The 25,941-nt window shown below is 42.2% G+C and overlaps 1 protein-coding gene across 2 annotated transcripts in view; it reads left to right on the forward strand.

Moving 5' to 3' along the window:
* Window positions 1–25,070, forward strand: part of SELP (selectin P) — a 45,380-nt gene extending 20,310 nt beyond the window's left edge. Inside the window, exons 4-16 of one of the 2 annotated variants that reach the window (XM_061185740.1) lie at window positions 1,161–1,268; window positions 1,743–1,928; window positions 2,447–2,632; window positions 4,937–5,122; window positions 7,736–7,921; window positions 11,227–11,412; window positions 17,346–17,531; window positions 18,412–18,621; window positions 19,672–19,857; window positions 20,705–20,824; window positions 22,667–22,697; window positions 23,749–23,804; window positions 24,388–25,070. In XM_061185740.1, coding sequence (XP_061041723.1) covers window positions 1,161–1,268; window positions 1,743–1,928; window positions 2,447–2,632; window positions 4,937–5,122; window positions 7,736–7,921; window positions 11,227–11,412; window positions 17,346–17,531; window positions 18,412–18,621; window positions 19,672–19,857; window positions 20,705–20,824; window positions 22,667–22,697; window positions 23,749–23,803 — 1,826 coding nt within the window. In that variant the 3' untranslated portion in view covers window position 23,804; window positions 24,388–25,070. The remainder of the gene's footprint in view (window positions 1–1,160; window positions 1,269–1,742; window positions 1,929–2,446; window positions 2,633–4,936; window positions 5,123–7,735; window positions 7,922–11,226; window positions 11,413–17,345; window positions 17,532–18,411; window positions 18,622–19,671; window positions 19,858–20,704; window positions 20,825–22,666; window positions 22,698–23,748; window positions 23,805–24,387) is intronic. The other variant, XM_061185741.1, reaches the window with a different exon arrangement.
* Window positions 25,071–25,941: the final 871 nt, after the last annotated feature.

Consider the following 25,941-nt stretch of genomic DNA (forward strand, 5'->3'; position numbering starts at 1 on the left):
AGCTCCTGTTGCTTCCTGCATCTTCTCTTTACCTGGAACCCTTCCCAGTGGTTCAGTGCAGCTTCACCAAACTCACTGGCTGCCATGGGAACTTCCTGCTGTAGAACACTGCATGGCTAATAGAGCTACAGCATCTCAGGGTTAAGAGGGACTACAGAGACCAAATAGCACAACCTGCTATGTGACATATGGATTGCCTCTTGTGATAGACCCCAATGTGGACCAATGGTTGGCTGGGCTTAGGAAACACCACCAGAAAAGAGTCCAGCCACAGACCTTGCTCCCAGCTATGACCTCATCAATAAAAACACTCTCAGTGCTTTCATGGTATCAATTCTAATACTAATCTACCACCAAGGGCATAGTGCATACACCCTCAACAAGTCTCTTACAGGAGAGAAACTCTGCCCCTTCTCTGTGCTGTCACCCAAGTGGCATAGACTTAGTGAGGAGGGCCTGGCAGGCCAGTCATCTCTGTACCATCTAAATCTGGCATATGTAGACTTGTGCCACAGCTCCCCATAAGGTCATCTGTCCTTGACCATGAGTAGGTCTTAAACATCTCATTCAGCTCCTCTGCTCCTCCGCCATGTGGTGTCGGGCATAGACTTAAAACAGACCAACGGTGGAAGGGCTTTAGCCCTAACATTGGGCAGGTTGGGCTCAAAGAAGTAACTTACCTGAGGTCACAGAATATTAGGGAGTGGAGCGTGGATTCAGACTATGCATGCACGACCCCTGCCACCCCTGGTTCCTAACCTCCATGCTGTGATATTTGTCATAGGAGTTTCCGTAATAATACAACTCTATGAACCCTCTTAGTTAAAAGCCACACCCTATTTTGTACCACACAGAGGAGTTTCACTGTCTACCCATGTATTGGTGGCTCCGTTTGTCCCTCTGTGTCCACACATGGCAACCCCTCTTCAGGCAACACTAAATGCAGCCTAAAATAGAAGCCAGGGAATGCTCCAGCAGGCTCCGACAGTGTCCTTCACAGGGAACAAGCTGGCTCTCCAGGGGATGCTGGGGTTTTTCTGTTGTCTGGCTAGATCAAGCTTACCCAAGTGGGACTAAGTCTGTGACTTGGAATAAGAATCTAGCTTTTCTTCCCACCTCCTGGGAATGCCCATGATTCTGACCCTTCTGTATCCATGCAGCCTCCTGCCAGGATATGTCCTGCAGCAAGCAAGGAGAGTGCATTGAGACCATCGGAAACTACACCTGCTCCTGTTACCCTGGATTCTATGGACCAGAATGTGAATATGGTGAGGCCACTATTTTGTTGATAGTATTGTGGTCATCGGTCTTGTGCTAGAGGCGATGCCAGGAAGAAAATCATGTTGGAGTTGCTCCAGTGAGTAAAGGCTAGTCCTAGGGCCTCTCTCTACCATCTGTCAGTCTGCCTCACTCAAACTGTCAGAGACACACACTCTGGGTTAAAACACTTTATTCTTAGAGAGAGCATTTCCTCCCCAAATCTCAAAAGGTAAAAGGGAAATGAAAAGGCAGTAAAACAAAGAGAACTCTTTCAGGCTAATTTTGCTTGTTGGGAATAAAAACCAGTGAAAGAGTGATTATTTCCCAAGTTGCAACCAATACAAAGCTAAAGATGAACAGGTTGGGTTGTTAGAAGTCCAGGGAGGTTGGTTCAGGTGGGTTATACAAACAGTTCAGCTTGTAGCAAACCTGACATTGTTTTTCCACCTGCAAAGAAAGAAATCAATATTTCGTCCCCACAGTCACAGAGTGTAGCGAATTTGACCTCCCTCAACACGTGCTCATGAACTGCAGTCACCCTCTGGGAAACTTCCCTTTCAACACAGAGTGCAGCTTCCACTGCGCTGAAGGGTACACACTGAATGGACCCAGCAAGCTGGAATGTTTGGCTTCTGGAATCTGGACGAATACACCTCCGCAGTGTGTAGGTATGTAGACCCAGTTCTTTCCATCTTCACTCACAACTAGAATTTCAGAGGGGAGAACAAGCTCCCCCCATTTAAAAGACAAGGGAAATAATGAGGATCTACATGAGATGGGAAATTCTGCTTGTGACTCTTACCCGGCAACCAGAGTAACACTAATTTTAATTTTCATGATTTTGTATCTGTGGAGTGAGGTAGTCCGTTTAGCTCTTGATTCTCAGGCAAAAGCAATACAAAAGGGTCCTTCTCCCTTCGTTAATTGCAAAGTGAACAGAGTGCAATAATGATTTAGGGGTTGGGTATTATTAATTTGATAATTTTACCTTGCTTCTTTAAAAAGTAAACGACAAAAGGATGCTTGGATCTTTCCAAACAGCTATTGAAAGTACCATTTAACCACCGAAGTTCATCACCTGCCTGACACTTTGGGAAGATGCAGACAGCTGTTGCAGCATCTTAAGGCTTCCAAGGTGCTAGGCATAATCTAAGGTCTCATGCCATTGTTCTGTGGTTGTTTTTAGCTGTCCAGTGCCCACCCCTGAGGTCTCCTGAGCAAGGAAGCATGACCTGTTTCCACTCTGCAAAAGCATTCCAGCACCAGTCCAGCTGCAGCTTCAGTTGCGAAGAGGGATTTGCATTAGTTGGGCCAGAGGTGGTGCAGTGCACAGCCTCGGGGGTGTGGACAGCCCCAGCTCCAGTGTGTAAAGGTGAGTTTCAGGCAGTTGGGGATGTATAATGTCCACTGCACCTGGTTCTTGCTGGGAGCACAGATGAAACTGGCTAGCTTATGGAGAAACTGGCCTGAATCACCACAACTTGACTCTCCTTTTACCTACCACTCAGCTAGATTGTGTTCATCTGGGATAGGAAAAGAGTGTCAGGCTCTAGAAAAAAAAAAGAGGCTGATTTTACTACTTATTTTAAACAAAATTTAAAAGTCCTTCTTTCCCCCAAACTCACTGCCCTCAAGCAATTTCAGAAGGACCTCATTCATAAATTTCACATAAGAGGGAAAGGGTAGCATCTACATCTGTAAGTAGACACTAGAAGACCTACCAGGACAGGTTTATAGCAGTAAAGGGAATAAAGGACATTAGAAAAAGCTTGAAGGAGTCTTTTATCTTAAAGAGATTTAGGTCCCCCTGAAGCCTGGTACTACATACAAGTCTGGACAAACATCACTAGGGTCTCCTGAACCTTACAGATTCCTAGCGCCACCTGGATTTCCAGAGGTGGTTTCACCATTGCTCTCTAGCTGTGGGCATGGTTTTTCTCCTTCCTCAGTACCTTTCTCTCTGTCCTTGGTTGTTCTCTCCATCTACGCAGTGTCAGCTCCCGGAAGCCCCTAGCAAAGGAACCCTGGACTGTGTCCATCCCCTCACTGCCTTTGCAATGGCTCCAGCTGCAAATTTGAATGTGAACCTGACCATCGAGTGAGGGGCTGGGACACACTCTGCTGCACTGGCCCTGGCTGGGGGACTGCACCCTTGCCAGCCTTCGAGGGTAGGATTTTTCATTAGCAGCCCCCAGTGCACCGGGAAGGAGTCACAGCACAGTGGAAAGATCAAGGGCTCTTAACGTCAGGATGACCTCCTCCAGGCTCTGGCACTGAAACAGGTTGTCCAACGTCCGGGAGGCATGGTTTTCTCCTCCATGAAATGAGCTACGAATTGCAAGGAGCTTCAATGAGGATGAAGTATATAAAAAGCATACAATTCAATAGCTTGTATAACGTACCTCGCAGAGAGCCTTTGTTTCTGCCTCTTTTTTCCCTCCCTGCCTCATTGGTGTATAGAAGCTGTGGGTCAGCATCCTTCCTATACTTCAGATGGAGTCAGAACAGTGGCTATTAGAACACAGAGAGAGATTGCTCATCATAGCCCTCAGTGGTAGCCTTTGACAAAGGATCAAAGGAACACTGCATTGAAAAAGAGGTTGTGACACAATTCTAGGCAGTTAGCTAATACCACAAAACTGAATTCTGTGTAATTGCCTCACACCTTCATCTTATAAAGCAAAAATGGGGACTAGGATGGGGGGAAATGAAATGTTGGATGAGGGAATTCCCGGGAGACCTGGATTATAAACGCAGCTCTACTACTGTCTACATATAAGACCTTAGGGATGTCACTTAAAATTTCTGGACCTCACTTTTCTCATCTGCCAAGTAAGCGAGAAACACTAGAGGGTCTTTGGTTCTTAAATGCCCTGATTCTGTAAAAAACAGAGGTCTAAGGTCGCAGTGTACAGGTAGTCTTTATACTCTGAAAAACTCCAGGAGTATCCTGGAGATGAAATGCTTTGTCGAGGAAGAGCAGGAGGAAGCCAGTCTTTATCAGAACTGAGGTCACTCGGGGCTTAATTGTGCTCAGGAACTGACCTTGGGCTGCACTCACTTGGCAATTGAAGTCTGATTAGGATGACATCCTGTGTTCAAGAGACAAGGCTCTTTCAGGATCATTTTATAGGGCTCGGTATTAGAGTGCCAACAATAAGCTATGTTGTTCCAGCTTTTTCCTTAAAAGTCCAGTCTGTTCTATATCTCCTCCTTCCAGATCCAATTTCACAAATATTGCCAATAAATATTTAAAGAGCACCTTCAATGTCCGAAACACTGCCAGGCTCTGGGAATACAACTCTGGAAGAATGACACCAGCCTCAAGGAGACTGCGGTCTAAGGGGCAAAATTACAATAATGCATGAACAGCTCAAGAACAGGGGCTGTGGGAGCACACTGGAAGAGCTTCTAGCCCGAGCTGGGGTGGGCAGGGAAGGCTTCTTAAGGAAAGTGAAGTCTAAGCTGAGACTCGAAGGGCAGGTGAGTGATCCAGGTAAAGAGGGGCATGGCAAGGTGTTCCCGGCAGATACCTCTTTTCGAAAAAGGAGGATTTAGGGTTCTGCATATACTGACAATGTGGGTTGAAAAGATGGAGCGTCTCTCAAGGGGCTCTTCCGAGAAAGAATTGAGCCCTTCTACTGCCCAGTATCAGACAATCACTTTTTCCATTTAGCCATTGCCTGTGAGCCTCTGGAGAGTCCTGTGCATGGAAGCATGGATTGCTCCCTGTCTTCGAGATCATTTCAGTACAACACCAACTGTAGCTTTCGTTGTGCTGAGGGTTTCACACTGAGAGGAGCTGGCACAGTTCGATGTGCTGATTTGGGACGGTGGACGGCGCCAGCCCCAGTCTGTCAAGGTACTGTGATAGCAGAACTTTGCTTCCATGCCTCTCAGCTTATTCAAGGCATCAGCATGTGCATTTAGTTCCGTCATTCATTTATTATTCAAACATTCACTAAGACTCTACTATGTTCCAGGCCCTTTGTGTGGGCACTCGGGATGAAGTGGTGAGTGAGGGCAGTCTTAGGCATGTGTTCATTACAGTATCCTGAAACGCAAGGCATGGACTGACATGGATGTCGTGAGTTGGCATGAAGGAGGGGGTGCTGGGAGGAAAGAATTATGCATGAGGAACAGCATGGAACAGTGGAAGGGTAATGACAAGACATTTAGTCCAGTTCTGTCATTTCCTGGCAACAAGCTTTTGGTCTCTCTGAAACTCAGTGTCACCTACAAAATAAGAGTGCTATTATCTCCCTTACCCGCCTCACTACTGGTTGTGGATTAATGTGTGTAAATGCAAGCTTAAAAATGCTACGAGGGACTTCCCTTGTGGCACAGTGGTTAAGAATCCATCTGCTAATGCAGGGGACACAGGTTCCATTTCTGGCCCGGGAAGATCCCACATGCCACAGAGTAACTAAGTCTGTGAGCCACAACTACCGAGCCTGCGTTCTAGAGCCCGCAGGCCACAACTACTGAGCCCATGCACCACAATTACTGAAGCCTGGGCGCCTAGAGCCCATGCTCCACAACTAAGAGTAGCCCCCGCTCGTTGCAACTAGAGAAAGCCTGCGCACAGCAACGAAGACCCAACGCAGACAAAAATAAATAAAATAAAATAAATAAATTTATTTAAAAAAACTGCTATGAGCTTTACAAATGTAGGTAAAATAATGATCATAACATTACCTTGTAAATCATATGTCTCTGATCTGATTTTACAAAGTGATCTCTTTTAAATAGTTCATGTTCTCAATATTTCGCTCTTGAAGAACTGAGGCATAGGGAAGTCACGAAGATTATTTTTTTTACAAGAGGTACCCCACAAAGAATTTATGTCCCAGAAGTGAAAATACTGGCATTTCATGTGAGATCCCAAGCAATTTATGTGAACCCTGGGTCTAAGTATACCTGATTTTAAAATGAGGCAGTGGTTTGAAAGTAGTGTCTTGAAGAGAGATGTATACACCCATGTTCATAGCAGCATTATTCATAACAGTTAAAATGTGGAAGCAACCCAAGTGTCCATCATAGATGAATGGATAAGAAAAACGTGGTATATACATACATACAATGGAATATTATTCAGCCTTAAAAAGGAAGGAAATTCTGACATATGCTACAACATGGATGAATCTCAAGGACATTATGCTGAGTGTAGTAAGCCAATCACAAAAAGACAAGTACTGAGTGATTCCACATATAGGAGGTACTTAGAGTAGTCAAAATCACTGAGACAGAAAGTGGAATGGTTGTTGCTGGGGCCTAGAGGAGGAATAGGTAGTTGCTGTTAAATGTTCTGGAGATGGATGGTGGTGATAGTTGCACAAAAATATGAATGTACTTAATCCCACTGGAATGTACACTTAGAAATGGTTAAGTGGTAAAGGATAAGTTTTGTGCTATGTGTATTTTACTACAGTTAAAAAATTGAGAAAAAAAATGAGGCAGTAGAGGAATAGATCATCATATACCATGATGGTGAGGCTTAGCGAGGGGAATGGGATGTACTGGGAATGTATTGTCTTAGAGACAAAGACACAGAGAGCCCTTTGACATGCTTAAAAGCAGACGGTCTTAAGGGGTCACTGGAGACATTCTTGTCTCCAGTCAGGTAAATGTCTAATCATCCAGAAGAGAGAATTGACTATTCTCTTAAGCATCTAGATATGTGGTTTCAATAACTCCCCTGGTAGGCCTTCCTAGCGTTTTCTACGCTGACTTTCAAGGCCTGCATCTGATGCATAGCTATAATGATTTTAAGACTATTACTACTACTGCTACTACTGCTGCTGCTACTACTACTATTAGTAATAATAATAATAGATAATATTTATTGAGCATTTTAGTCGAACTCCATGAGGTAGTTAAAACTATTGCTCCCCTTTTAAAGATGAGAAAAGACTTAATATATATAGAATACATGTGCTCTCTCCATTTATGGCCATCTGCATTATATGATTGAGATCATGGTGTGTATATAATTTTTATCCTGCTTTTTCACTTGACATTGTACATTGAGACACCTCCCATATCTTTCCAAGGTGAAATATATCATATTCCTTTCATGGATCCACGATAGTTAATTTTCGGCCTCTAATTAGTGGCATTTATGTTCATTTTCAATATTTTGTTCTCACAAATAATATCATGATAAAAATTCTCTGAACTGATTTTTGATATGCATCTTGTTACATACTTAGCATAGATTCTTGGGTCCAAAAGTACGATATTTTTAAAACTATGAATACATATTGCCAAATGCTTAACAATGGCTCAACATTTCCTCATAAAGTCCTTCATTTGGCATTGGGATTATATGACACTTTTCTCGTCCTCCAGGTTAAACATGCCCAATTCAGAAATCCCTCTTGTTGGCACTAGAAAGAGTTAAGGGGTGGAAATCAATGAGTACTTGTTTATTACTTTCCTCACTCCCTTACTTTCTCACTTCCTCACTCCTTAGCGTTGCAGTGCCAGTATCTTCCAGCCTCAAACAAGGCCCAGGTGAACTGCTCTCATCCCTTTGGTGCCTTTAGGTACCAGTCGACCTGCAGCTTCACCTGTGATGAGGGCTCGCTCCTGGCGGGAGCAAGTGTGCTGCAGTGCTTGGACACGGGAAACTGGAATGCTCCTTTTCCAGAATGCCAAGGTAAAATGAATTCTTTCCAGTGTCTTGGAAATAAACTGTAGGCTTATTTTAAAAAGCTGTATTTTAAAGGTGGTAACTGTCTAGGGGACAGAAACTTGAAATGGACTGGAAAATGAATAAACACTGTCATCAGGTAACCCAGGGATCCAAAATGCAAATGCCTTCAGGGGCTAGGCAGGTACCACAAGCGACAGGATGTCTGGCAACAGGACGGTGGCAGGGGGGTGGGGTGGTGGCCTGGTGCCAACTCTGTCCTGGGGCCTTTCCCAGGACATGAAGGCTCCTACCATGAACCAGGTGGGCTGTTCTCACTTGGCTAATGATAGTATCTGGAAAGAAGGCCAGAGGGAAGGACTGGCCTCAGGATGGTGGTTCCAAGACTGATCTGGCACTTTGCTCCTAGGAACCACGGAGTACAATGGTGGAATGGGGCGTAACTCCCGGGTTTAATAGTGGAATGGGAGGGGCAGAATTTACACTTTGCAGATCTTGCAGATCTCGGAGGATGCTGCAAACATCCTCCGAGATCTGTGTAAGACTAGAGAGATCCACTTAGGATAAAGTGAAGACTGATGAAAAGAGGAAGAAACTAATCTGTACATGCAAGGTCAACAGGATTCTCAGAAGAAAAAAAGTATATCTTCAGCATAAGCATATTTATCTGCATTACACTTGATATAAAGTAAAGGCAGTTACTGTATGGAATAGAACCGGTTCTGATCATCTGTGTTTAGGAATTGAAGGACAGAGGCACGCTTTTTATACTCCCCGTTCCTTTTTCTACTCAATGTATCCAATTATTTACTTATATTTATGGCAAATACTGCTTTTAAAAAATAAAATTTTTATTTATAAAAGCTACAGAAAAATAAGAAAATAGAGAAACAAAAAAATCCTCTTAAATACCTCCCCCGAATACCCAACCCTAAAACAGACACGGGTTATGTTTCTCCATTCTTGTATGAATTCTTCCAATATTTTCCCACGTTTTCCTCCATGGGATTAGTATTTTTATGATGCATATATATACAATTTTAATAATAAAATTAGGTAGGTAAAATACTAGCCAATTCTGCATTGTTTGCCTTTGCTTTTCACTTCGTACCCACTTCCAACATGAGTGAAAGCAGGCAGAAACATGTTTTTAATAAAAAGGAAACCACTTGCTATTCAGGTCACACACAAGCACACACATGCACACACACGTACACACTACTGTTAAGTTAGGTCAACAGTGAGTGAATGAATGAACGAACGAACGAACAAAGGGGCTGACCAACTCAACAGAACTGCATGTCCTTTAGCCCCAGGCACAAGAGAGCATGGCAAGCCACAGGGGCTAGGGATGGGCACACCTTCTGAGCTGGGTCTGCAGAGACCAAGGTGAGGCTTGTGACCTTGGCTCTTCAGCTCTCACCCGGGCTACACTGAAGGCTGGATATACTACAAAGTCCACACAGCTTTGGGGAAGAACTTGGAGTCCCTGAGGAGGGGTTACAATGCTTAGCACCCTTCCGAACAACCCTGGGCTGTTCAGGGCACAGATTGCAGTTCATTGCCCCACACTGGCCCGCCTGTGGGTGTTTCACAGCAAGGAGGCTCACACTCACCATGGCTTCCTGTGACCTTCCAGTTCCCTTCCGCTTTTAGTTCTTTGTTTACTCTGACCGAACTTTCTCCTCTTGTTGCCGGGCGAGCATCAAGTGAAATACCCAAATGTGGTCTGCACAGGAAGGTACCACGAGGCTTGCACTCACAAGCTGTTGTAATGCTCTTGAGAGAGTGTTCTCAATTTCCCTTTCCAAGTTCCCCCTTGCCCCTGTATCCCCACCCGAGCTATCAGAAGGCAAGGCCACAAAAGAGCTGCAAACGGACTCATGGTACCAACACCCTCCCAATTTGTCCTTACAGTTTATAGGCTTCTTGACTTGTCTGCTCTCCCTTACCCACCACTCCCACACTGAATACAAAAACACTTTTCAAGTGGCAGAAAATAACTAGGTCTTTCGACAAAGGGATGAGATTAGGGGGTTGTGGGTGAAATGTAGCTGGAAAGGAGAAGCGAGGAAGGCAAGAGAGAGAAAGAGAAATAGAAAATGCTCTCAAAACCTCAAGCAGTTCAAATCAGTGGAAATGGCCCTAGGTTCATCCACACCACCACTGTCTCTGGTCTAAAGCCATACACTACCCAATCAGGCCAAACAGTGAAGAAGAAACACCCTAAACCATACGTTCTCTTAGCCTTCATTTTTTAATGCCAATATGTTTAATCTGAGTTTTATTTCACTAATTGGCTGAGGGATATCTTGGCAGCCATTAACATTTGCATACAGAGTGTTTTCACTTTTTAGCCTTGTAAAAATCCTGGGAGCTATTTAATGCTATTCTCCACATTTTAAAGGTGAACATATTGAGGTTCAGAGAGGTTAAGTGACTTGCCAAAAGTCACACAGCATGATCTCCAACCAAATCAAGTCCTCTAGCACCACAAACTCCACATGGATAAACTGTGGCAAAGAACCATGAGATCTTATTTACTGTTTTTTGTAGGTGAACAAGTAGGGTCATCTGGGGCTGGTCATTGTAGGATGAGACTGGTGGGAAGAGCATCTGCAGATGGCCAGTTACATTATGTGCCTACTTTGTGTCATGATTGTTAAAATATTTTTTAATTTAATTTTTGCCTATGATTTAGTTAACTTATTATTTTATATAACTGAGGATCCCTGCAAGGCAAGGATTGTTTTTTCTCCCATTTCATAGATGAAGCAACTGAGATTCAGAAAGCTTATTGTCTAGAGATACATTGCTAGTAAGTAACAGAGGCAGGCTTTGGACCCAGATTCTTTCCACCACTTGGTTGGGGGAAGGAACTTCTGGAAGGGGAAAAAGTATTTTACTCCATTTCCCTATTTCCAATCACTTGTCATTGTTTTATGGCAAGGTGATTAGGTCTATCTCTGAAGAAGGTATCAAGGAAACAGCCAGTCCTTCTCCTGTCTAGGGGCAACTAACATGAGCTGCATCACTATCTTTCCCAACAAAGCACCAGCTGCCTTTTAAATCACCTCTAAAGCTCTTTGGGGGTGAGCATTTCAGGATACCAATCCACTGTCAAGTGCTGCTATCTCACATGTACAAGACTTCTACCTGGTGACAAAGCACCATGAAATTCAAACAATCATTTCTAACCCCATGCTGCCCTGGTACGTTAAGGACACACACACACACACACACACACACTGATTTAAGTTGCTGTGTTCTAAAACAACGTCCTCTCTCCTCCTCGGCCACGCCCACGGTAGCCGTTACCTGCGCACCTCTCCCAAACCCGAAGAATGGAACAAAGACCTGTGTCCAGCCTCTTGGAGGTTCCAGTTATAAGGCCATATGCCAGTTCACCTGTGATGAGGGATTCTCTTTATCTGGACCGGAAAGATTGGACTGTACTCCATCTGGACACTGGACAGATTCCCCACCAACGTGTGACGGTAGGACCATGGGTCTATCCTCTCTTACAGCTTCTCAAGTAACAGTATAGAATGGAGGATCATCAGGAATTCAGGTAAACCTGTTCTTAAGCTAAAGGAAGCTTTCTCCACAAAGCATAACAATCTAGACCAAAAGCTTTTCTCTCTCTCTCTCTCTCTGAATGTTCTTTTTTTATATATAAATTTATTTATTTATTTGCTGCATTGGGTCTTTATTGCTGCGCGCGGGCATTCTTTAGTCATGGCGAACGGGGGCTACTCTTTGTTGTGGTGCGCGGGCTCTAGGCGTGCAGGCTTCAGTAGTTGTGGCTTGCAGGTTCAGTAGTTGTAGCTTGCGGGCTCTAGAGCTCAGGCAGTAGTTGTGGTGCACGGGCTTAGTTGCTCTGTGGCATGTGGGATCTTCCTGGACCAGGGCTTGAACCCATGTCCTCTGCATTGGCAGGCAGATTCTTAACCACTGCGCCACCAGGGAAGTCTTCTCTGAATAGTCTTATAATAATAACTTTAAACATTTCATAGTTTTATAACGTGTTTTAGCATCACTGTGACATTTGATGTTTATTACAATTCTAAAATAATGAGGATAGGCAGTATTGTCTCTATTTTACAGATGAGAAAATAGAGGCTCAGAGATTATGTAACTTGTCGGAATTCACACTATTAGTAAGTGATGAAGTTCAGCTATGTTACTGGGACTTTTACTTCATTATAAAGAATTTTTCTACTACACTCTTACTCATTCATTCCCACATCCACCTTCGCTGAGCACTGCTAAGCCCCAGACACTGAGCTTACTCAGGGATGGATGTGATTTCATCCCAGCCCCTCAAGGATCTCACAGTTTAACTATTTGTGTATGTTTCTCCTCGCTCAACTTCTATATGGATTATGAGCTCCTTGAGGACAGGAACTGTGCCGCATTCCCCTTTGTATTTCCTGCAGCAACTAGACAGAAAAAAAAGTAGGTGTGTGACAAGTATCTGTTGAATTGAAGCTTATCATTTACTGGTTAAATTTATTCAAGCTCAAGCCCTATTGACAATGAATTAGTAGATCCTCAAAGGCAAGGGCCAGATCTTATCTGTCTTTGATTCCCCTGAAACATCTGACTGACACCTACCTAGTATATAGTATGCTCTAAAATAGAAGTTTATGAATTGATTAATTTATAGCTCATGTTTACTTTCAAAAGTTGCCATTGTTCTATTGTTCTGTGTACTATACCAGCAGTAATAGCTAATTTTTATTGCTTGTGTAAATAAGTACCAGCTATTTCATATGCATTTTTGCATTCAGACCACACAACAATCCTTAACATGGTTATCACTCTCGCCGTTTTAAAGATGAGGACATGGAAGATAAATAGCTGGCAAAGATCCAATAGATAGGAAGTAAGGATTCAAACCCAGGTCTAGCCTGATTACAGGACCAGAGCTTTTACCACTACACTACACTACACTGCCACACAGTGGCAGGTTTCTAAATCCCGGGTCAGTCACTTGTAAATTTACTCTTTTCCACTGCTCTTGTCTAGTTGCCGAAATGAGTGATCAAATGAGAGAATGAGAGTGATCAAATGAGAAAATATGTTGATAGAAATCTATCAGTGAAAAGAGCTAAACACTTATTCCTTCTCGTGGAATGAGCACTAGATTAATATCCAAAGACCTGTATTGCTCTTCCATGGAGTCATGGACCATGTACATCATGTCACACCCTTGATTTTCTCGATTCCAAAAGGAGAGGAGTGGACAAGATCAACTCTGAGGTCTCCGTATGCTAACACATATAAATGGAATCTAAAGAAAAATGGTTCTAATGAACCTAGGGGCAGGACAGGAATAAAGCCGCAGAGGTAGAGAATGGACTTGTGGACACGGCGGGGGGGAGGGGAAGCTGTGATGAGGTGAGAGAGTGGCATTGACATATATACACTACCAAATGTAAAATAGATAGCTAGTTGGAAGCAGCCGCATAGCACAGGGAGATCAGCTCGGTGCTTCGCGTCCACCTAGAGGGGTGGGATAGGGAGGGTGGGAGGGAGACGCAAGAGGGAGAGGGTATGGGGATATATGTACACATACAGCTTATTCACTTTGTTACACAGCAGAAACTAATACAACGTTTTAAAGCAATTATACTCCAATAACGATGTTAAAAAAAAAAAACAAAAAACAACTCTGGAGGTCTCTTCCCTGGACACGAATTCTGTAGACTAAAGGACATAAAATGCTATCACCTGCTGTTAAAAAGATATACTACAAGCCACCGGAGGAATCTAGAACATTTATGACTGATATCATTAGGGCTTCATCACTTATTTCTCAATCACTCGTTTGTTTATTCCATGGGCATTTATCATAAGCTCTGTTTTCCCACATTCTGTTTTAAAGCTAAAGAATAAAAAAACCCTAAGAAATATCTCACTAAAGTTTAAATCATATATGCAATCAACATGGTTGTTAAATCTGTAATCTCTGAAGCCCCCATTTCCCCTCACTCCTTTCCACCTCCTTTTCTCCACACGAGGTGGCATTTGCCCACCACCCTTCAGGCCTAGCCCTGCCCAGTGTCTAGAATCAAACTTGACCAGGGGCAGCAGCTTTAGTCAACTATGGGCTTTGGAATTGTCAACCCTGTGTGCACCTGATCATTAGCTCTGGCTTTTGTACCTGTGTTTCTACCTCATTCTCTAAATTTATTCTCTAGATTTAGGCAGATAGTTCCTCTTCTTTTCCCATATGCCTGAGTCCATGAATTTTTAACCCTTCAGCACTGAACCTTGATTTTTCACATGGTGTTTTTCAGAGTCCTGGGCTATATCAAAGGGGCTTGAGGGCCACCAAGTAAGGAGGGGTGGTGTGGCAGGTGCAATGCTGAGTCTCCTACTTCACAGCACAATGTGAGGTTCCATTTTTTGAGTAGGTCCACAGATATTTCCCTTTTAGTTAGAATGCCAGTTTCCTGGTCTCTCTAGGACTTGAGCTCTGCCTGTATTTCCCAGTCTCCTCCCAGCCTTTACCCCCCAGGACCTGAATTCCTTTCCCTGAACCTAAGCAGTGCTGAATTGCTTATATCCGGTTTCTGTGTCCCCCACGTCACCACCTGTTGAGCCACTATCCTGACACAGATTACTGTTTTCCCAATCACTTTGTCATTGACCCTCTGGAGACCATGTTTGGCTGCTGGACCCAACTCCTAATGACCAACCTCACCTTGATGGGGAGGGATGGGTCCTGGTTCCAAACCCCAATCCTAGCTCTGCCCTTCTGCCACATCTTTGCTCATCCAAGTTCTAAAATATAGCAAACTGGTGCCCTCTAAGCTCTGGCCTGGCTCGCTCACATCTCTGTTTTATTTCTCCACTCCCCCAACATTTCTCTGACTCCATGAAGATTCCTAGCCTTTATTTTTAAAATTTGAGTTTAGAACAGCCAACTCAATTAAATTTATTATTTATAATATATCTTCTTTCCAAAAAATTCTTGACAAAACTGTATCCAACTCAAGTAAAAAGAGATAATACAAAGAAAGAGAGAATTAACTAAATATGTCATAAGATAATAATAGAGTGCCAGTGATCCCAATAATTCATGAATTCACAGGCAATCATGTACAGCTACTTCATGGATTACAGAAAAACATCAGTGAAGACCTTTCTAGTAGGCAGCACTGCCTTTAAGTCCACAAATACAGAGCATTAACTATGGTGATAAAAGCAACCCTTATCCATTTTCTATTCTTCTTGTAATGACTCAGGTTTTGGTAAAGTTTTAGAGTAGGCTCAAGAATATGACTACTTTTTAAAGTTACCCACAGAGGTCATTCCTTAGTAAAAATCTCTTCCTCTACATCTGCACTAGGCCCCTTCACTCCAACAACTTCCTTGACAACTCCACAAATTTAATTCAGCCCATGTTTGCTGAGTGCCCACCACTTGCCAGTTCTAGGTTAGGCTTCCATGAACCTCACCAAGGCTGCCCCTCAGACAGGAAAACATGCTTCCTTACACAAGTTAGTCCTTAGATTCAACAAGGTTCATGTTTACAGAAGAAGGATTAGAGACTTTCCTAGCTACAAAAGACTGTATCTATAACCTTGTCAGAAAAAGACTGACAAGACTGAGACCAAAGCAATATCCTCCAAGTAGATTTAATGCTGTAGTAATTCTCTTTGTATACTAGGGGTCACTTAAATCAATTTTTTAAAATAGTAACTCCTCTTGTTTCTTTTCACACCATGTAAAAATACGTGTTAGAATGTGTCCAAATTAAATTGTGCTAACTTATTCGTTCATTTGACAAATATTTTTGGACCCCCTACTTTGTGCCAGGCACTGTTGCCTGGGGTACAGTGTTGAAAAGAGCTGACAAGGTCCCTGCTCTCATGCAATTGACATTATGTATTTTCTTGGGTTTAAATATGAAATTCTTAGAGATTTTGAAAAAGTTATTTTAGTGAAAATGTTCATAAATGATTTAATGTCTATGACTTACACCAATAGATATGTTTAATGAATGTTTGATAAATGGAATTGATCTGCCAGGCATGGATTTATTAATTACTCAAAAATTTGAGAGTTCTAAACTGAAATTCAGTATGTTACTTTGGCTATTTGAATGGATTCACACAATAAAAATCCACAATCCTTCAGTGAACAGCCTGCCACCAAAAAGCACGTGGGCCAATATGTAAAAGCCAATACATCACTTTTCCATGAGGCATTACATAGGACTTCAAGAGATTTTTTTAAAAAAGCAAAATAGCTAAGCAAAATGAGCCTTATCTGACCAAGGCATTGCTTTCAGATAGCCTTGGATTTAAAGAAAGAACAGTCACTCAGTTTGTCAATAATCCAATATTTGTTGATAAATAACAGTCTTATGTCAGAGACCTTCGTGGGGAGAAAGACATGATCCTAAGAGAAATAGGTAACTGCAGTAATTTATCAAAACAGTTTTTGAGGGAAATAGTAAATTAAAAATTCATTTGCTCATCCACTTGGCATATAGTTGTTGAGCACCACCTCTTGAGATCCTGCAGTGTGAATTGTGGGAGACACAAAGATTTATGGTTCTTGGGTTTTAGGAGCTTTCCATCCAGGAGAAGAGGGAAGAGATGACATGTGACATGACAGCTTATGAGTTCAAAGAAAAAACTGATGCGTTCAGAGGGGAAGACTTCAGGTTGCAGTGATCAGCAGAGGCTTTAGAGAGGCTGTGTTCATTTGGATCCTAGAGGATAGGTGGGATTTTATTCAGTAAAAATTGAAAGAAATTTAGGGCAGTGCGAGCCAAGAACCAGTGGCAAGAACACTTGAGGTCGGTTCAGGGACTTCCCAGGAACTAATCTAGCTTCACCAGGAGGTTTTGAGATTTCCTGTGCTATGAAACTGTGGTTAAAAAAAAAAAAAAAAAAAAAAAGCCTGGGGTTCCAAACAGAAGAAATAGTAATTTAGGACCCAAGATGATCATTTCAGGTTTAGACGTGTTGAATTTGTGGAGACAGCAGGATATCTAACCGGAAGTAGTCTCAGGCAGGAGGAAAGACAGAAGTGAAAACCTGGACTACATTTATACAGATAGGACAGTGAGAGTTGGGGGGAGGCTATGAGGTCTCTAAAGCAGCAGGTGTAGAGAGAAGAGGATGAAATTGTGAATTCTTGAGTATGACTGCCTAAATCCTTGACTTCTTTGTTTTTGTGACTTCGCCCTATACTCCTCTCTGCAAGCCCACCATCCCTCCCCCTGCCCTTTGTACTTCATGACCTGCTGTGTTCATTGCGAAATGCCTGCTACCTAGCAAAACACCTGACACAGTGGGAGGTCAATAAGTAGTTAATATTTGTTGAAAATGTGAACGAATAAATTTGGTGCAAAACAGGGCTTCCAAATCAATTTGGAGATTGTGACATTCTTGATTTGATTCTCCAGCCATCAAGTGTCCAGAACTATCTGCCCCAGAGCAGGGAAGCCTGGATTGTCCTGACACTCATGGAGAATTCACTGCTGGCTCCACCTGCCATTTCTCCTGTAACGAGGGCTTTAAGCTGGAGGGGTCCAACCATGTTGAATGCACAGCTTCTGGAAGATGGACAGCACCCCGACCGACGTGTGACGGTAAAACAGGATACACTTGCCGGGACAGCTCTTCTTCTGGAAATTTCCTCAACAAAAATAACAAACACTTATATACACTCTTAGTATATGACGGGTACACATGATATCATTATTATTGTGAAAGCTCCACTTCTTGTCATGAAGTGGGTTATCTACTGGGGTCTAGGAAACACAGCCTGGATTAAAAAATGTGTAAGGAGTGACAGGACTTTTTCACATTTGTGAATAAAAGATAACACCGATTCTTAAGCACAAATTTTCTTTCGTAATTGTGGCTTCTTTGTCTCAAAGAGCTTTGTTGAGTCGATTGAATGGTTTCCATTGCTTTATCGCCAGGAGAGAGCACTAGGGGTGGAGTCACTGGTCCAGTGTTTCAAATCAAGGAACTGAAGTGGAGAGGGGTGCCAACTGCCATCTTTCTGCCACGTGGCAAGTTAGTGACAGCCAGTGGCAATATCCACGCCTCAAATTTTATGCTGACCTTTGGCCAGAGGACAATACCACCTCCCAATAAAGCAGCACTGAGCAAGCAATTGGCCTATACATATTTCTCTTTCTACTGCATTCTTATATTTCTGCACCAATTATTCTGGTTTTGTTTTGTTTTGTTTTGAATATCAGTAACATTGACGCGCCCCCCCCCCTCCAATTTCTTCTTCTAGCCAGGAGAATCATCTCTCCAAGGACAATTTTAGATCATTTTTCTCATCTGGTTTTCCATACCTGATTTTAATAGTTTTCTTTAACTTCCTTAAGGAGCTATTGCTAGAACCTCCCTGATTATGAAAGGAGTGGAAGGCAGTCACTCCATGTCAGTCTTAACTCTGTTGTGCTCCTTCTAATTGGGAGCTCTCTAAATTGAAACATTTTCTCACAACAGACATAGTATCAGCTCCTACTGTAGAGGTGCAATGCCCATCCCTCGTCACTCCAAAGCAAGGAACAATGTCCTGTCAGCATCATCTGGGAACCTTTGGTTTGAATACCACTTGCCACTTTGGATGCAAAGCTGGATTCACACTCATGGGAGACAGTGCTCTCCGATGCAGACCTTCTGGACAATGGACAGCAGTAGCTCCAGCATGCAGAGGTAATGTGAAAAGGAACAGGCAGTTCTGATGCTATCTTCCAGCAAGCTAGTCACTGTACATGCCTGTCAAAATCCCATCCAACCCCAATGACCACTTCAAGTGTCAGCTCCTCCATGAAATCCACACCAATCCCAATTAGAAGCAATGTGCAACAGGCATACCAACTCTTCCCCTTCCTTATGTCACAAGGTAATGCCCTGGTACTCAAAGACCTAAAGGAGGACACATATGTAAATGTCCAAAATGTGTTAGAACAATACACACGCTAAACACGAAGCCAGCTATATGAATTGTGAAATATAAGTTACAATTCTGTTAATGATGTGGCAGTGTAAATATTCCATATTTTCATTATTGGAAGCTAAATAAAAAGATAAATCATGACTGATACCTCTTGAAGACCTATCGCCCTATGCACGAAGCACTGTGTCTCTTTCATCACTGTACTCCCTAGGAAGCACAGCACAGTGTTTTGCAAATGTCACTGTTGCTTAATAACATTTGTCTGAGTTAAATTCAGTTTCCTGAGTTGAGTTAAATTTGAGTTCTATTTAGTTTTCTATCCACAAATTTAGGAGAATAGCCTGAAATTCCCTGACAAATAGTTTAATGAGTATGGCAGACTCTACCTCTTTCAAACTTCCAGAGGCCAGCTATGCTGAACACTTGTTATTTTAAGAAATATGTGCTGACATGCCAGCTTATTGCCAATGGTAGTAATAATGACATTTAGGACAACAGTATTTTTGAGAAGCAAAATTTTGTAGATAGTATTTTGGTAGGTAAGATCGATCAATCCACTGGCAGGTATTTATTGAATTGCCACTATGTGCCCATCCTAGTTCTTTGGCTATCATTCTTTGAGTGGATATCTTAGTACATGTGATGTTGGAAGGGCTAGTGGGAATGTCAAAAGTAGCTCATTTCCTTTCTGATCTTTTGTATTCTACCTCATCTAATGGCAACACTAGGCAGGTTTCAAATGAATCCATAATCTCTTTTATGTTCATTCTATATGTTTGTTTTTCCTGCATTCTTTTTTTCTGCAGCTGTCAAATGTTCCAAGCTACACGTTACTGAGCCAATAGTGATGAACTGCTCCAACCCTTGGGGAAATTTCAGCTATGGATCAACCTGCAGCTTCCATTGCCCAGAGGGTCGTTTACTTAGTGGCTCAGCGAGAACAGTGTGCCAAGAGAATGGCCAGTGGTCAGCTGTCATGCCAGCGTGCCAAGGTTTATTTCTCATATGGGTTAGGAAGTCGCTTTGAAATGGAAAACAATGAAATCAGTGTTTCTCCTCTGAGTATTTCTGACAGTGGTTGCTTTCCATCACTGGGTTTCCCCTGCATTTAATAATTGTTTCACAATGAATCAGATAGCATCTCTGTACCTCATGCAAAGCAGTGGGAATCAAATTCAGCGACTCTGTATAAACAATCACCACTCCTTTTTCAAAGCTGCAATTTGTGAAATGAATACTCTCATTTCTTTATAATCTGTGTGTAGTACATCTTAAAGTTTCAAAATGTTTTAAACTGAAGGTTATTTAATGCAGAATCCTAATTTATTATCTCAGAAGATCTTTGTTTAACATATACCTCCAAAAATACAATATATCTTCCTTAATTAAGCTCCACCTGTTTGTAAGGTTTATTTCATCCCCCTCCCTTTTTTTCATTTCTTTTCTCTAGCAGCTTGTCGAAACTACTTTTCATCACATAAAAATCTTCAATTGCCCCCCCCATTACCCACAGTTTATTTTGTTTATCCAAACTTCCATTTATTGTGTCTACCATTTAATCATCTAATTCCTTTTATTGAGTCCTTACCCTGACTCCTTTGGAAATTATGTTTGATATTTAAGCATTAGGAAGAAAATCAGGCCCTGCGTGCATCCCATTCTGTTGCAGTGGTTTATGACTTCCAGATCTTTTTGTGCCAGGTTGTTAGCACTGCCAGGACCTTTGATGACTTACTTGATCTCACATCTTAGAGTTCTTGGGGACCTCCTGGGGGAATGATGGTCTTCTGCACAATACACTTCTTATGTCTTGTACGTGTGCATGTGTTTATTTTGCAGCGGGGCCATTGACTATCCAGGAAGCCTTGACTTATTTTGGTGGAGCAGTGGCTTCTACAACAGGTTTAGTGACGGGTGGGCTACTCCTGGCTCTGCTAAGAAAGCGTTGCAGACAAAAAGGTAAATAGGAAAGAATATTCTCCTTATTTTCTTCTTTCATGTGATTTGGGGCAGGGTAGTGAAACGACAACTTCAGTAGTTCATGTCTGAAAACATTTGCATTAAAAGAAAACAAGGGGCTTCCCTGGTGGCGCAGTGGTTAAGAATTCTCCTGCCAGTGCAGGGGACACGGGTTCGAGTCCTGGTCCAGGAAGATCCCACGTGCCGAGGAGCAACTAAGCCCACACGCCACAACTACTGAGCCTGTGCTCTACAGCCCACACGCCACAACTACTGAGCCCATGTGCCACAACTACTGAAGCCCGCATGCCTAGAGCCTGTGCTCCGCAGCAAGAGAAGCCAATAATAAGCCAATCCTCTTCTAATAAGCTAATAGGTCTCTTCATCTTTCCTCATGGAGAGTAACTGGGGGTATCAGAGGGGTCAGGGATGCTCAAATCCAGGAACAGAAAGTGGCTATGTTAAAAGTACCTGCCACCATTCTCATGGAATTGAGATTTCCACACCTATTTTTTTTTTTAACATCTTTATTGGAGTATAATTGCTTTACAATGGTGTGTCAATTTCTGCTTTATAACAAAGTGAATCAGCTATACATATACATATATCCCCATATCTCCTCCCTCTTGCGTCTCCCTCCCTCCCACCTTACCTATTTTTAACTGCTCAGAGGAAAACCCCTTGTTTCCTATTCTCACGCTCTCTCCCTTCACAAAGCCACCAGCGCATTAGGCTGGTTTTCTAATGTTCCCTCATATACTCTTCTGTGAGTGAGTAAATAGGACAATAGACAAACAATAACACTCCTTACAGACCAAAAAGCTACAACCAGTCCCTCCATGCAACATTTGTGCTTGGTTAACCAAATCCAGAAGGCAGAGGTGAGAGCTCCTAAGACCTGAATCCTAATCTCCATTACCATGTAGGAATCACCCTATTCCTGCATTTTCCCCAAGTTCTTTCTTTAGTTTTGAGACATTTCCAGGGAACCCTCTGAACCGTGGAGAGGGACCAGCAGCCACCCATCCTCCAATATCTTTACAATAAATAAATTCATTTGTGGAGGTGGGGAATTTTCCCTTGACCTGTCCCAATTTGATTTTAAACTTTCTAGGATTCTATGGTCAAATACTAGGAAAATGCTGCATACTGTGTCCCTCCCCTGCAAATTCAAAGTGCACATTCATTATTACACTGAAGGCTCAATCATGCCCTGTAATAAATATACTTGTTCATCTTCATGTCACTTAATATTTTCTAAATGTATTTAGGCATGAGATGCTTTTCCTTTTTTATCTACCCATGGGATGATTGACAGACCTGCTGCCATGTTTAAAGTTTCCACTATCAGAGTCCATTATTTGGATGAAGACAGGAGGCCCCCAATCACGTATGTGATCAGGGGAGAAAAACATCCACTGTTATGTTGGTTTGGATTTGTTTACTCGCTTAGCTTGCCCAAATAACAACTGAGGGAGTGTGACAAAGGATGCAAAGATAGAGGGTCTCCAGTGCCAAAGAAATGAGTTTCGAGAACCAATGGTCTCAACAACAACCAAGAGTAGCGAAGAAGATGAAGGCAGGGACCAGAGGTAGGAGGAGAGGTTGTTACTGAAAGGGAAGAGGAGAAAGATGAGCGGACTCTGGAGTTACATATCATTGAATGTTTAATTTAGCCTAAAACAGGTCCCACCTCTTAGGGAGGGATGTTCCCTACACGTCTCTTATAATGAGTCCATCTGGAAATCAGTCTGCTGACTCTCCCCTATCACTGATGACCTTTCTCCCTCATCTCATTTTTTACTCTTAAACCAATCTTCTGTGTCTTCTTGCTTATTTCAGATGAAGGAAAAAGCCCCTTGAACCCTCAAAGGTAAGATGGAAATGTTTTATGATGAAGTTTTTCTAGTTTGACTTTTTAGTTCACTGTAGTATGTCAGAATGATTATACAGGTGACCCCTTTTTGAAACAAATCTTTGGCAATGTCCCCTTGACTAATTCTGAAGTAAAATATACAGATAATATGTCCTAGCAATACATAATGTTTTTAAAAATCAATAGGTGCCCTAATGATAATATAAAGGAACAACACAAGGGAAAGTGACTTGGAAATAAAATGCTAGAGCTGAGGCACTACACTAGCAGATGCTATGGGGTCATCAGATGCTTGTACCTTCATTCAAATAGAATCACTATGAAGGCAACAGCATAAAGGTCAACTGAGAGGAATATTCTGTTAGTGATTCAAACAGTATCAGAACCGTTGTCAACACCAACCTGATTTTTTTAAATGATGAACAACTCTGGTAAAGAGTTGGAAAACCTGTTATTATCTTCCCTTAATTCACATGGCAATTACATTTTAAAAGATGCACAAAAAATTTAATATTTATATGTAAAGCAGTTAAGTTGCAGGATCAGAGATTTTTCACCTCCATGAACGTTGAGTAGCTATTCTAAAGTTATGTGGAGTGTGTAAGACAATTCTTTTGCGCCCCAGGCATATTAGGGCATCCAGCACCCATGGTCCCTGCTTAAATGTCAATAGTAAGTCTCGATCATTATGAAAATCAAAAAATGCCTATAGGGATCAGTACTACCATTCTTTGAAAACTATTGCCACATGATCAGGTATCAAGGCTGGAATTTTATAATTCACCAAGAAGAGGCTGCAGCAGGGGCATAGCAAGTATTCAGTACCTAAAGCATCAACAATAACATGGGTATAAAGTGCAATGCAAATTACCCAGAGCTGTTAAGTGGGATCTTGAAAATCTCTTTGGTTTTATTCTTCTTTCCCACTAAAAGCAGAGAACTCCAGGGGTGGGGTGGTAATCCATGGTCTCTGGAGGAACTATGTGCAGGACTGGGGTCAAGGACAAAGCATAATATGGCAGGTCATCTTTGTGTTTCTCTTCTTTAGCCACCTAGGAACATACGGAGTTTTTACAAATGCTGCATTTGACCCAAGCCCTTAAGGTAAGTTATCTATGAAAGTATTTTTGAAGGAAATAGAACAGTAGGGAAAAAGGAAGAATATAAAGCTTGACTTTTCTTTATATAATCATGAGTCACATTTTCACCATGTATTAAATGTTCAAACCACGCAGGAAATTGTGTTGGCAGTAGGGGACAGGTATAGCAGTAGAGTGACAATAGAAAGTGAGTTCATAGGAAGATTTCCATTTCCTCCAGGATAGAAATGTTCTAATTAGACATAACTTATGTCAGGATGTATGACATTCAATTACTGGCTTCTAGGTGGTACTGATACTGCAGCTTTGCTTGATCACCAGAAGTCACGAGTGCTAGAAAAATTTTACAGACTTTGTGGAGCCAATTCCCTATGCGACCTGCTAGGAGAACAAAAGTAATATGATAACTTCTCTCTCCCAAAAAGCTCAGTGAATGGTTGAGTTTCCTAAGAGAAGTAGCCTAGATGGCAGAATATCTGGAATCTAGGAAAAGATTATACTAAGCCTTAGGGGGTACATATGATGAGAGCTTTCTTTTATCTTTTTCGGGAAAATATAATTATTTTAATTTTTTGTCTCATTTTCAGAGACCTGTCCTTCTCTTGGTCACCTCACTCAACCTCCACAGGATCCTATTTTTGAACATCAGCCTTCCTGACAGACTTGACTATAACTGTAGCTTATTTGCCTCAGTTTTCTGTAAATACTTGTGAATAAAGGGCGTGGAATTTCCTTTAGATTAGCTCTGGACCAGAGCAGAAAGACTGTACCACAAGCCTCAACTCTCCACCCACCACCCCTTCCTGCTCCATTTCCTCTTCCTCCAACACAAGCCTCAGAAGCTGGGACTGAATGTTTCTGCCGTGGTCTGTGGGCTCTGCCCCAGCTGTCACTTGAGATACGAATTAACTAGAGCCTGGAGCATCTGACTCCCCAGAAGACCAGACTGCAGAAAAATAAGAATGCCTCTTTATTTTTGGATTGGAGGAAATCACCCTCTACTTTGCTGGAAGGCGGGAGGCATCTCTGACTTGAAGGAATTTCTGTAGGATTTCCTGGGTCTTCACTGCTTGCTGTTTGTGAAGGCTTTTAGACCTCTGCTGCGAGGCTTCAAGAGAAGCCTCTGGATGGCACCAGAGGCTGCAGAAGACTAAGAATCAAGACAGGAAGGTACATGTCACTGTAGACCTTCCCTCCACCGGTCATTCTCCCCCAGAGGACCCAAAGACCAATACTCGAACATCTAATTAAAAGGATTCCCCCAAATGCCGTGTTCTATTATTTGACGTTTTGTTGAATAAGATCTGTGTCCGTCACTTTGCATACATGAATGTAATGCGCAATCACAGTAGTCCCAATTACAAGCTCAGCCCTTCAGTGAGCAAATATGTATCTTACCACCACCATAAACACACAAGAAAATCAGAGAAGCAGAAAAATGTCTTCATCACCTGAGTGTGTTTTACACGTTCTTTAATTCACGTGCTTAATAAATAGGTTATTGAAAGTTACACAGTAGTTGTCTGAAACTGATACAAAAAACATAGAGCCAAACAATATAGTTGTCCTCTCTGTTGAAATGTGAGGCAATGAACATGTCACACAGACTAGGTAAACATGCAAATAAAAATGCAAATAAAACACGCAAATAAAAATGGTGAAAGTCTAACTAAAGGTTACAACATTTTGCAAGAATTTTGGTAGTAACCTTGGGATTTAGGGACACATTGCTTTTAAAAAGTTTCACTCATATAATGTACATAGCGTCTCTGACTGCTTACTTTATGCCAATCACTAGGCTCCATGTTACAGGACGATGATTATCACCCTGTCTCCTGAGTCAGAATCTACCTTTTGTAAAATCGTCCCAGGGAATTCTGATGGTTTATCAGCTTTGCGAACCACTGATATTATAGATACAGAAGGATAAGGCACTCACTGTTCCTGTTCTTGAATAGCTTATAATCTAGTTGGGGACACGATAGACACCAATACAAAGTGATAGAGAGTAATCAACATCCGTATGTTATTTGAAGAGTGTGGTAGGAATTCATAAAATGGAAAAGTTAATTTGGCCCAGAATCAAGGAGATAGAACTCTGATTGGACTTCAGAGAGTGGACAGTCTGAGTTGATCAAATA

Source organism: Eubalaena glacialis, chromosome 3 (assembly GCF_028564815.1).
Source record: "Eubalaena glacialis isolate mEubGla1 chromosome 3, mEubGla1.1.hap2.+ XY, whole genome shotgun sequence".
Taxonomy (NCBI): domain Eukaryota; kingdom Metazoa; phylum Chordata; class Mammalia; order Artiodactyla; family Balaenidae; genus Eubalaena; species Eubalaena glacialis.